Raw genomic sequence first — 13,421 nt, forward strand, 5'->3', positions numbered from 1 at the left:
AATCCAAGATGGAAACGTACAAGATGACTTAGGGCCTGGACAGTCTACTAGACAAAACTTCACACATGCCCAAAGCCCACCTTCAGGTGACAATATTTAAGGGAGCTTAAGGAACTCCGTTGGGAACCAGCTATGACAGAAAATGCTCCCCTTAGCAAGTGACTGGATTGGTACAATTTACTGTATTTATAACTAGGACTGAGGGTTTTCCATGGACTTCAGAACTTAAGAAAAAGTCAGATTTTTAAACGTGTCATTTTCCTCATTTGTAACTTAATTTGCAAAACCAAAGCAGCCCCTGAATTGTCTCACTGCGTATGAAAACCAGCCCAAGGTCACCACGAAGCTGACACTGACAGAGCCTGGGATTTTCCACTCCCACACCCACCGCGGGGGAGCTCAGTACTTCTCGCCCTCATTGCTCTGAACGAGGGGGAAAGGCAGCAAACGCAGCCCGCTGCCCACCCCTCTCCCTTGTTTTCATGGCAAATGAACGTGGTGGCTCTTAAACGCTGAGGAGTGACCGTGTGTCCTGGGGCAGGTGGAGGGGGGCTGGCCGTTTCAGGGGCCTCGGGGTGGTGGTTGCCCTGGCCTGTGTATTGTCAAGACTTGGAGAAGTATTCTATTAAAATCTGGACGAGTTACGAATGGGACAGACAGCTGGAGAAAGCCAAAACATAGTGGGAAACAAGTACAAACACCACTTATTTGGAAATGAAAAAAAAAAAAAAAGAAGGTCCTGAAGATATTACTCAAGAACTGATAGAAGATAATCAACTCAACCGAATAGGAATCCATCCAGGATGCTCACACCGGAGTTATGAGAAATGAACCCGCAATCAAACTGATAACAGATTGATGCAATCATTTCGCCAGACCCGAAAGTCAACTTTGGACTTGCAGGTTGGCAGCATGTGAAGAACTATCCAGGCACAATGAGGAGATCAGGGAAGAGATGGGCTCCCGGGCGCAGCAGGGACACGCGGAATGAGGCTGGCGAAGGGACACTTCCTGATCAGAGTACCGGAGCCCCCTGCTCCGGGAAACTCTCCACCCGAGTTGTTGGAGTTAGGACCTCAAACCCCGCTGTCCCCTCTACTTAAAATCCCCAGGAGGTGCCCTTGGCACACAGAGGGGGCTCCAGCCCGGGCCCTGGTCCCTTCCTTGCTGGGAGGCCTTGGCTGAGAGGCTGGCCCTCTCTCAGCCTGTTTTCTCCTCTGCAAAATGGGGGCGCCCGCGGCCCCCACCCAAATGCAGCTGCCCAGCCTCCCTCTCTGAGGCGCTTCCTCCCCCAACTGCACCAACTGTGCGGTGAGGGGGCTGGAGGGAGTCTGGGAAGCCTGAGAGGCTGTGGGAGGTGGATCAGGTCTGAGTCTGGTTGTCTCCACCCAAAGTTTCCATTCCTGGCCCTGCCCCTGGCCTCTTCTCCCTCTGCGGGTGCGGCCCCAGTGGGGTGGGGAGCAGGAGAGGGAGAGGTGGGCTGTAGGCTGGGTCTCTGCCCAGCTCCCCCACCTCCCCTGTTCCCTGCCTTCCAGAACCCCCTCTCAGCATTCCCCCTCGGGCCCCACCCTTCACACCTGGATGCCTCTTCTGGAGTCTTGGGCTATGGTGACTGCAAATGGGCCTGGCAGGGGTCCCACTTTTCCCTCTTCCTTGGTCTGGGTGGGGGTGGGTCCTAGGACACCCCTCCACTCCACCCCCTTGTCCTGAACACCAGGTGAGACATAGGAAGGAGGTTCTGGGAGGTGGAAGGAGAGACAGAGACATAAAGGAGAGAAATAGGCAGGAACTCATGGGACAGAGAGTCAGAGATGGAGGAGACAGAGAGACAGCCTAAGGCATTTACAGAAACAGAAAAAAGCAGACAGGAACTTCCAGAGATGAAGAAGCCAGAGCCACGGTCCCCATGGTATTGCACAGATGTGTTTTGGGGGACAAATTGCTTCTCCTTTCTGAGCCTCAGTTTCCTTACCTGTCAAATAAGGGTGATCGATGCCTCTCCCTCAATGGCTGTCTGAGATCACTGGTCTCTTGCACACGCCGGGCAGGCCAGAGGCTGGTAAAGGGCAGCTGTTGTCGTTTTGGATTCCCTCCTTCACCCATATTTACTGAGCACTTGCCGTGGGCCGGGCACTGCACCAGGCACCAGGCACACAGCCTTGACCATCAACAAAATAGCCTGCCCCTCTGCGCTCCCTTTTCTATTATTACCGTTGTTGCCATGGATATTATATTTCAGAAGCATAAACTGGAATTTTGGTGGAGACATATCCTTAGCCCTGGGCAGCAGGTGCTAACCTGGGAGAGAGAGGGGTCCCGAGTTCCAGCCCACAGCTTAGCCTCACGGGACTCACGTTTTCCACGATGAGATGGGCCTGAGAGTCTTCTCGCCACCGGGCAGCAGGAAGGAAGGGCTGGTAGGATGGGGGCTCCATGAGCCTCTACGTTGTTGACATTATTATTATTATGAATTGTTCCTACCATTATTAGCTCAAACGAGGAGGGCAGTACACCTGGGAATCCTCAGGGACTGCCGGAGTGTCAGAGGCCCTAGACAGAGGGCGCGGGGGGCCAGCATGGCCCCAGGGCCAGGGTCGGTGCCAGGTGTGGGCGGTGTGTGTGGAAAGCGGTGAGGGTGAGTCAACAGGGCCAGCCGCGCCCTGCTTTTACTTAAGGCCCCAGCAGCCATCCCCGGCACCGCCGCCACCCGTCCCGTCCCGCTGTCCTAGCCATGGTAGGGAGCTTCGTGAGTGCTTCAGGGGCCCGGGACATTTGTGGGGGTTGGACCCAAGGCTGCCCAGACCAGGGGAGGGGGGACTGGGCTGTTTCAGTGGAGAAAGTGGGTGCTAGGCTGCGCTATGAAGTTCTGGGCTGTGGTTTCTGGGTTGTCCCAACCCGTCCCCATGCTCCCATCTCCCCCTTGGCAAGTTTCCTTTTGCTTTCTAGCTCTTTGGACATTTTTCTGTTGATTTTGTGTTCCTCTCTCCAACTCTTTCCCTTCCTTGCCTCTCATTCCTTCGTCTCTTTCTTCTCTCGGATTCTGCTGGTCTGGGTCCTGGTCACTCTCCCCCTGGAGCTGACCCATCTGTGTCTCTCCTCTGCCTCCCTGATTCACCTCGGCCCCCACACCCCTGCTGCTGCAGAACGTGCCCCACAAGACCTCTCTGCCCGAGGGCATCCGAGTCGGTACCGTGTTGAGAATTCGTGGCGTTGTCCCGGACAAGGCTGGCAGGTGAGAGCCCCGGCCTCGGTGTGGGAGGGTGGGGGGAGGTCTCCAGGCTCAGCTGATCCCACTTCTTCCAGCCCAGAGCCCAGGGCCCCAGGCTAACTTTGCCCACGTGGGTCTTGGAATCCCTGAGTTACTTCTGACCTGGAATTTGATGTCCTCACTTATTTGTCCCACGACTGTGTGCCTGGAGTCGACGTTATTCTAAGAAATTGCGGGTCCCAGAGGAATCCACGGTTCCTACCTAGAGTCCTGTGAGTTTCAGTCTGAGTTCTCAGGAATTCTGGAATTGTCCTGTGAATTGGAGGTGCCCTGAGATCCCTGGCCTCTAGCACATGCTAGGCAGGCCAGAGGCTGGGTAAATGGCAGCCTAACCAATCAATCGTATGACTTCCTGGGTCGGGATCTTCAGGATTTCTGGGAGTCTAGGCTGCCTGGGCATACTGGGGTCCCTGGTATGGGTCCTAGCCCTCTGGGAACTGGGGATGCCTTGGGAATCGGGAGCACCCTGGTCTTCAGGAGCTTGATTCCTTGGCAACTCCAGACTCTGGAAATGAGGGGGACCCAGGCCACAGCTTAGTCACCCTCGCCTAGCAGATGTGTGTGCAGGCCCCCACTCGGTTTTTGGATGGCCTGGAATCTGGGCTCCCCGGCTTCCAGTCTACAACCCGTCCTTCACTGGTGTGTGTGACAATCCAGGTCCCTGTAAATTTGTTCGTGCTCTGGAAAAAGGTAAGTCCTGGTGTGTTGGTCCAGAACCTCTTTCCAAGGCGTCCTCTTCCCCCATCACCTACCAGGTTCTATGTAAACCTGCTGTGCAGTGAGGAGCCGGGCGGTGAGGCCGCCCTGCATTTCAATCCTCGGCTGGACGAGTCCACCGTGGTCTTCAACACCCTGGAGCGCGGCGCCTGGGGCCAAGAGGAGCGGGGCTCGGGCATTCCCTTCCAGCGTGGGCAGCCCTTCGATGTGCTCCTCATCGCCACCGAAGAGGGCTTCAAGGTGCGTCTCTGCCACAGGGGTGGGCGCCAGCACCCAGGTCTCTTCCCTTGGGAAGGCCAGGAAGGCCCTTGGGGTGAGGTGAGCAAAGGCGTGGCCAAGGCTGGGCAGGGCGTCCCCAGGCCCTCACCTCCCCTGGCGCAAGCGCACTAATCTCTGGCGCAGGCGCACTAGTGTCTGAGGGCAGGTGTGTGGCCGTGGCAAGGCGAGAGAGCAAGAGCCAAGTGACCAAAGGGTAGGTGTCGGGGGAGGGCGTCAGGGAGGAGGGGAGTGAGACGTGGCCCAGACTTTCATCCCCGACCCTATCGCCTGTCTGCTTGAGTCTGTGGTCGAGGCTCAGGGGCAGGAGCATGGATGGGTTGGGAGACAGGACCGAGAAACAAGTTTCAGCAGGAAATGGTCGCTGCAGACCCTGCATCACACAGGCTATTCTTCACTTTCAATCTGCGCATCAGGAGTCAGGTGGTGAATGCAGGGATCGGGGTAACAACATCCACCTCCAACGCTTAAAAAGCACTCACGTGTCAACAATGAGCTCATTTAATCCTCACAGCAAGGGGTTAGGATGAACAGTATTTGCCCAATGGGGCCTGGGGACCGAAGGGGTCCGTGGGTGCCCAGGTCACGCAGCGTGAGTCCAAGTTGGGAATAACCTGGCAGTGGCCTCGGGAACCACAAGCCATGTCCCCTCTCCTGTGCAGGCTGTGGTCGGGGACTCGGAATACCACCACTTCCGCTACCGCATCCCGCCGGCGCGCGTGCGCGCGTTGGAGGTGGGCGGGGACCTGCAGCTAGAGCTGGTGAAGATCTTCTGAGCCCTTCCAGGAGCGCGGGTGGGGATGGGGCGCAGGGGTCTTGGATGGCAAATAAAGTCTTAGCCGCTCATCTGTGCGCCTCGTGTGTGTCTGTGGCTCCTTCATATGGATGAGGAAAGTAGGTTCAAAGCAGTTAAGACACTGACTAAGAGTCACGCAGCGATTCCGCAGCGGGGCGGGATCCGGGCGTGGATCTCTCTGGGCATTTCTGTCTCGGGAGGCCACAGGAGGGTCGCGATCTGGTAGGGATGGGGCTTTGGCTTGCCTTCCTGCAGCATTCGGCAAAGCAGCCAGGTTGTAATGGGGTGGGGTGACCTGAGGCAGTTTGGAAGAGCCCAAGCCAAGTCCTCCCTTGGCACCCCCTGCGCAGAGGGCGCCTCCCAATTGGTTGGTCTCTAAACAGGTCCCTTGGAGATCCCAGCTTCGCGGAGATGGTGCGTGAATCTCAGGGTCCCTGCGCTGCCTTTAACTTCTTCTCGCCTTCCCCCACTATCCGGGCCTCCCCAAGGCTGCAGACGGTTAGCTCTGGGAGTGTCTGGGAAGTGGTTCGGGGCGTCGCCTCCCTCCCACCTGTCCCCAAGTCGGTGCAGGCCCCGGCAGTTCGCGCCCCGGGGCAGACGCGCACTGCAGCGGCAACCGCCCGGTGGAAGGAACCTCGACGCGAAGGCTCTAGCTCTGGTCCCAGCTGCTGTCAAGAAGGCCGTTCGGAGTTTCTTCCACCTGTGCTCACCCGATGGCCGGGAGACCCTGGCCCTGTCAGAGGGGTTCCGGGGGGAAGGGCGAGCGGGGCTACAAACAGACGCCCAGGCACCCCCGAATGCCAGGGGTTGGGGATTTTCTTGCTTCAGGGGGGTCGCTCGGTCCCCCCTGAATGGCGTTAGGCGGGGAGAGGAGCCGAGGCTACAAGAGAGGCCCCCGGCTCCGCACCCTCGGCGAGGCCCTCGTAGCGGCCGTGGTTCCCAGCTGTAGACGGAGCCCGGCGGGTGGCTGGGTGGCTGGGTGCCAGCAGCTCGCAGCGAATTGCGTCCTGAGTCTGGGAAAGTCCGGAGCTGTGTCCCTGGCGGGTTGTGTCCTGGGCTTCCTTCTGTCTGGGAACCTTGGGAAGCCAGTGACATGTCGCTCCCTCGTGGCCACTCCCAGTATTACAATCCTAGCAATCGGTCCAGGATCTAGGGTCTGTTATCCTTTGTTTCGCCTGAAGAGGGGTGCAAAATCCTGTGGAACCACTCAGCCTGGATACCCAGGTCCCAGACTTTTCCTTCACTTTGTAAACCTCCACCTATAGTTACCCTTCCCCATGCCTGGCCCTTCTAGTGTGTAGTGAGAGGTCCTCCTCTGCCTGTCAGAGACCTGAGAAAATACAGCATTCATTGGAACTCCAGGGCTCACTGTTAAATGAAGTAATTTGTATTTTAGTTGTGTGTGCCATGTAGTTTTTGAACATTAAAAATAGTTGTAAAGGTAATATATCAAAGCGGTACAACTTTCAAAAAATAAGGTGAAAAGTAAGGCATTATTGGCACAACTGGTAAAGATGGTTGGGTTCTTCCGTTAGATGGCAGTGATTCATCCGTGTTGACTTCCTGGCTTTCACCTCTGTCTTACTGTATGTATAGTGAAGAATGTTCTTATTTGTATAAAATACAGAGTAAAGTATTCATAAATGGCTCAGGATAAAACTAAGTTTGTATTGTACTTAAAACTTTCTGTCATTTCAAAAAATATATACACATGATCTATATCATACATGTATGATATGCCCTTATATGTAGAATTCCCTAAAGATTCCCCTCCTCCAAATGTTAAAAAAAAAACAAAAAAACTAGTTAGCACATGAGTTCAGCAAAGTAGCAGCGCACATAGTCAACACACAAAAATCAGTTGTATTTCCGTACATTAACAAGGAACAATAAAAAGTGGACGTTAAGAAAAAATGTCTGGGGGGAGGGTATAGCTCAATTGGTAGAGTGCATGCTTAGCATGCCCGAGGTTCTGAGTTTAATCCCCAGTACCTCCTTTAAGTAAGTAAATAAATAAATGAACTTAATGACCTGCCCCCTAGATTAAAAAAAAAAAAACAAAGAAAGAATACCCATATACAATAGCATCAAAAAAATAAACTACTTAGGAATAAACCAAGGAGGTGAAAGGCACATTCAAGGAAAGCTATAAAACATTGCTGAAAGAAATTAACTAATATATAAATAAATGGAAACATCCCATGTTCATGGATTGGAAGACTTAACATTTTTAAGATGTTGATAGCTTTTACATAGTATTTTTAAGATGTTGATAGATTTTTACCTTTTTTTAAATAAACTCTGTTCTGATTATAAAACATATGCATACTTACTGTGTGGTTTTGAACAAGAATTTTTAAATCATGTACAATTTTATCACTCTGAAATCATCATTCTTGGTATATTAGTGTGATTTTTCCTAGTCATTTTACTATAATAATTTATCTACCGTGTACTTGTTGAGGAAAATTGCAGTATTTATTTATATACCTATTTAGGTAACATTTCCTGAGTCCCTGCTGTGTGTTAGTCATTGTGCTAATCATTCTTTCAATCTTTAAAACGATCCTCTGAGGTAGAGACTCTTATTGTTCTTATTTTGCAAATGAGGCATCTGATGCATGTTCAAGGTCACACATCATGTAGGTGGTAGAGCAGGGACCAGAGCCAGGTGAATATGATTCCACAGCTTGGGAATGTACAATAAAATTCACCCTTTCCAAGTGTGCAGCTCCATGAATTTTGACACATCCATATGGTTTGGGGACCAGAACCACAGTCAAGGCACGGAATATTTCCATCACCTCTTTACAAGCACCCTTGGCAACTGGCAACTGCTGGTCTGCTCACTATCATCCTCAATTAGTTTTTCATGCTCTAAAACTTGGTGTTAACAGTGTAAAACATTTTTTTTTCTGTCTGGCTAAAATCTGGCTACTTTCATTCAGCATGATGTTTTTGAGGTTCATTCAGATATTTGCATAGAGTAGTAATTCATTCTTTTTGTCTGAGTGGTAATCCATCGCATGACCACACTACAGTTTGTTCATCCATTCACCTGTTGATGGACATTTGAGTTATTTCCACTGTTGGTGATTATGAATTAGGATGGTATGAACAAATCTTTGTGTGGATATATGTTAAATTCCCAGTAGTTAAGTTTCTGGGTCATATGATCCTTGTTTGCTTAACTTTAAGAGAAACTGTCAAATTGTTTTCCGTTGTACTTCTACCCATCTACGTTTCTTCCTGCAATATGTAGAAGTTACAGTATGTCACATCCTCATCAATACGTGGTATTGTCAGGTTTTTGTTTGTTCGTTCTCATTTTAGCCATTCCAGTGGGCGTGTATTGGTATCTTACTGTGGTTTTAATTTGCATTTTCCTGTAACTACTGACGTTGAGCCTCCTTTCATGTGCTTAGTGGCCATTTGTATATTCTATTTTGAGAACTGTCTGTTCAAATCATTTGCCCATTTTAATTAGATTGTTTTCTTATTATTTAGTTATAAGAATTATTTACATTTTCTGGATAGAGACCTTTGCCAAATATATGTATTGTGAATATTTCCTCCTCTGAGTTTTCTCTTTTCATTTTTTAATTGTCTTTCTTAGAGCAGAAGTGTTTAATTGAATTCTACATTATCATTGTTTTCTGTTATGGTTTGTGCCTTTGTGTCCTATTTAAGAAATATTTCCCTATCTACAGTCACAATTTTTAGAAATGTTTCCTTCTAGCTGTTTTATAGTGTTAGCATTTATGCTTAGGTCTATGATCCATTTTTTAGTAATTTTTTGTATGGTATGATGTAAGGGTTGAGGTTCATTTCTTACCATGTGGACTTCCAGCTGTTTCAACACCATTTGTTGAAAAGACTGCCTTTTTTCCCATCGAGTTACCTTGGCAATTTTGTCCAAAATTAATTGACCATATCTGTAACCAGAGTTTATTTCTGGCCTTCAACCTTCTGACTCATTGGTCTTTCTGTCTATCTTTATGCCAATATGATACTCCTGATTACTGTAGCTTTACAGTAAGTCTTAAAATCACAGAGTATAAGTCTTGCAATTTTGTTCCTCTTTTCAAAATTATTTTGGTTATTGTAGGTCTTTTTTGTTTTCATATACATTTAAAAATTTTATCAGCATTTTTACAAAAAAAGTCTCTTGGGATTTTGATTGAATGAATAAATCAATTTGAGAAGAACTGACATCTTAACAATATTAATCTTCTCATCTATGAATATGGTTTATCAATCCCTTTACTTACATCTTTGAAATTCTTTCATCAGTGTTTCATAGGTTTCACTGTAGAGGTCTTGCAAGCATTTTATTAAATTATATCTAAGCTTATATGTTTTTGGATGCTTTTGTAAGTGGCATTGTTTTCAGATTTCAATTTCCAGTTTATTGCTGCCATGAAAATACTGCTGTTTTGTTTTTTATTTGTTTGTTTTGTTTTTTTGTTTATCAATGTTATAGCCTGCAACCTTGCTAGGTTCTTACAGCTTTTTCTGTAAATTCCTTAAAAAATCTCTAAGGTACATAATTATGACCTCTGTTAATAAAAACATATTTATCTCTTGCTTTCCAGTCTTTATGCCTTTCATTTCTTTCACTTGTCTGATTGCACTGGTTAGACCCTCCAGTACTATGCTGAATGAATGTGGTAGAAAGACATCTTTGCCTTATACCCAGTGTTAGTGGGAAAGCATTTAACCTTTCACCATGAAGTATGATAATTGGCTGTAGGTTTTCTGCAAATGCCCTTTATCTTAATGAGGACATTCCTTTCTATTGCTAGTGTGTTGATAGCTTTTCTTTTCTTTTATCATAAATGGGTGTTGGATTTTGTTAAGTGCTTCTTCTGTGTCTGTTGAAATTTTCATGTCATTTTGTTTTTATGAAATGATTTGATTTTCTGCTGTTAAACCAACCTTGCATTCCTGGTATAAATCTCACTTCATATAATAATTTTTATGTATAGAATAGATTCAATTTCCTAGTATTTTAAGGATTTTTACATCTATGTTCATGAGAGATATTGATCTGTAGTTTTCTTTTCTTTTGATAGATTTGTTTGGCTTTGGTATTAGGGTAATAGCCACCTCACAAAATGATTTGGGAAGTGTTCTGCCTGCCTCAGTATTTCTGAAATTCAGAAATTTCAGTATTTCTGAAAATTTGTATTATTTTTCCTTTAATATTTGATAGAATTTACCAGAGAAACCATCTGGGCCTTGGCTCTTCTTTGTGGAGATATTTTTAAATTACTTATTCAATTTCCATATTTGCTATAGGTCTATTCATATTTCCATTTTCTTTTTGAGTCAGTTTTGGTAATTTGTCCCTTTCTGGGAATATGTCCATTTCATCTAAGTTGCCTAATTTGTTGTCCTAAAGATGTTCATAATGTTCCCATATAATTTTTTTTTTATTTCTATAGGGTTGTTAGTCGTGTTCTTTCCTTTGTTCTTGATTTTGGTTATTTTTTTCTTTTTTATTTCTTGTTCAGTCTAGCTAAAGTTTATTAATTTTGTTGATTTTTCTAAAGAGCCACCTTTTGGGTTCACTGATTTTATCTATTGTTTTTATGTTTTCTATTTCATTGATTTACTCTGATCTTTAGCATTTCTTTCTATTCACTTTGATTTTGACTTACTCTTCTTTTTCTAGTTTTTGAGGTTGAAGTTTGGATTTATTTTAGGTCTTTCTTCTGTTCTAATATGTATTTAAAGTTATAAATTTCCCTCTGTGTACTACTGTAGCTACATGTTACATTTTGTTATGTTGTGATGTTGCTTTTATTCAGCTCAAGGTATTATCTAAATTCTCTTTTGATTTTTTCTGTGACACATAGTTCATCTAGAAGGGTGCTGTTTAATTTCCACATATTTAGAGACTCCTAGATTTCTTTTTATGGATTGAGTCCTACCTTAATTCCATTATGGTTGGAGAACATACTTTGTATGATTTCAGTTTGTATAAAGTTATTGAGACTTATGTTATGGCCTTGCAACTGGTCTGTCTACTCTGAAAAATTTTCCAAGTGTGCTTGAAAAGAAAGTATATTCTGCTTTTGTTAAGGTGGAGTGTTAAGCATTAGGTTAAACTCATTAACAGTGTTTATGTCTTCTACATCCTTAATCATTTATGTTGGTTGTTCTGTCAATTGCTGAAAGAGGGGTATTGATATCTACAATTAAAATTATTGTTTATCCTTTCATTCTGTCATGTATTTGGGGGCTCTATTATAGTACACTTTTATACTTTCTATATACATCTGATGTACTGACCATTTTGTTGAATGTCCCTCTTCATCTCTAGTAAAATTTCTTTTAACATCTATTGTGTCTGATATTAATGTTGTCCTTCAAACTCTCTTATGGTTACTGTTTGCATTATATATATTTTCCCAACCTTTTACTTTCAACTTATTTGTCTCTTTAGATCTAGATTGTGTCTTTTGTAGACAGCATGTAGTTGGACCTTGCTTTTTTATCCAGTCTGACAATGTATTAGTTATGTATTGCTGCATAACAACTTACTCTCAAACTTAGCACCATGAAACAACAAGTATTTATTATCGTGCCCAGTTTCTGAAGTTAGGAGTCTGATGCTGGCTTACCTGGGTGGTTGTGGCTCAAGATTTCTCATGAAGTTATAGTCAAACCATCAGTGGAATTGCAGTCATGTGAAAGAGGAGTTGGCAAACTATGCTGTAACAGTTAATTTTGTGTCAACTTAACTGGACTAAGGGATGCCCAGATAGCTGGTAAAACATTATTTCTGGGTGTGACTGTGAGGATGTTCTAAAAGAGATTAGCATTTGAACCAGCAGCCAGTGTAAAAAAGGTCCACCCTCACCAGTGTGGACATCATCCAATCCTTTGAGGGCTTGAATAGAACAAATAGTCAAAGGAAGGGGGAAGTTCTCTTTCTCTCTCTTCTTGAGCTGGGACATCCATCTTCTCCTGCCCTTTTACATCTGAGTTTCTGGTTCTTGGGACTTATACCAGCACCATCCCCCTACCCTATGTTTCTCAGGCCTTCAGTCTTAGACTGGGAGTTTCACTGTCTGCTGCCCTGCTTCTCAGGCCTTCAGACTCAGACTGAGTTATATCCTAGGTCCTGGTTCTCCAACTTGCAGATAGTAGATTGTAGGATTTGTCAATCTCTATAATAGTGTAGGCCAATTCCTATAATAAATCTCTCTATATAGATATATGTAGAGATAGACATAGACATAGAGATAGGGATAGGAATAGAGATAGATTCTGTTTCCCTGGGGAACCCTGATTAACACACTCATTAATTTTGAATATTGTAGCCAAAAATATGTCACTGTCATTTTTTTTTGAGTTTTCTTATTATGTGTTTTTTTCACACTTTGATCAATTCATTGCTTTTTATACATTCATTTTATTATTGTGTAATTTTGAGTATTTATTTGTCAGAACTCTTTATTAATGAAGGACACTAAACTCTTTTCTGTCACATATATCACAAGTATGATTACATATTTCCTCATTTCCTATTGTGTCTTGAGGTTAAACATTATTTCAATGCTTTTCTGATGTGTAGAAGCTTTTGATTTTTACATAGTCAGATTTACTGATTTTCCCTTGCAATTCCATATGTTGCTTTTTTATTATTATTATTTGGGGGGTAATTAGGTTTGCTTATTTATTGATTTTTGGAGAAGGTACTGGGGATTGAACCCAGGACCTTGTGTATCCTAAGCATGTGCTCTACCACTTGAACTATGCCCTCCCCACCTCCACATTGTTATTATGCTTATATAATTCTTTTAAACTCTGAGGTAAGACATTTTAGTTTCTTTGTAACTTTTAAATGTTATTCTTTAATCCATCTAGAGTTGATATATTTTTGAGGGGGTGGGTATAGCTCAGTGGTACAGTACATGTCTAGCACATACAAGATCCTGGGTTCAATCCCCAGAACCTCCATTAAATGAAAAAGGAAAAAAGAAAACAAGCCCAGTAGAGTTGCTGTATCTTTTTTCTAAGTGTTAAATGAGCAATTTGTTGGTCGCTTTGTCACCTTAAGATGTGAATTGACATCTTAATTATACATCAAATTTTAAAATGTGATAGGTATATTTCTAGACTCTTTTTTTTCCATTGTTCTATTTTTGTGTTACTGTAACATTATTTATTTTAGTTTCATAAGACGTGTTAACTATCTAGTAGGTAAGTCCTAAATATTAAGTTTTCCTTCAGAGACACTTTAGAATGAATGTTTCAACTTTCTTTCTTTTCCCCAAACCCCAATGCCACTGGATTTTAAAAAATAACAGCTTTGTTGAGATATAGTTTGCATACCATACAATTCACCCATTT

At 44.8% G+C, this 13,421-nt stretch overlaps 1 protein-coding gene across 1 annotated transcript; it reads left to right on the forward strand.

Moving 5' to 3' along the window:
* The first annotated feature begins 2,618 nt into the window (after positions 1-2,618).
* On the forward strand, positions 2,619-5,107 carry LOC141578595 (galectin-7-like). The gene is made up of 4 exons (XM_074369703.1): positions 2,619-2,734; positions 3,144-3,232; positions 4,024-4,225; positions 4,924-5,107. Exons 1-4 carry the CDS (start codon positions 2,732-2,734, stop codon positions 5,035-5,037), a joined length of 408 nt encoding a protein of 135 aa, XP_074225804.1. The 5' UTR covers positions 2,619-2,731; the 3' UTR covers positions 5,038-5,107.
* The last annotated feature ends 8,314 nt before the right edge of the window (positions 5,108-13,421 follow it).

This window comes from Camelus bactrianus, chromosome 9 (genome assembly GCF_048773025.1).
Source record: "Camelus bactrianus isolate YW-2024 breed Bactrian camel chromosome 9, ASM4877302v1, whole genome shotgun sequence".
In the NCBI taxonomy this organism is placed as follows: Eukaryota; Metazoa; Chordata; class Mammalia; order Artiodactyla; family Camelidae; genus Camelus; species Camelus bactrianus.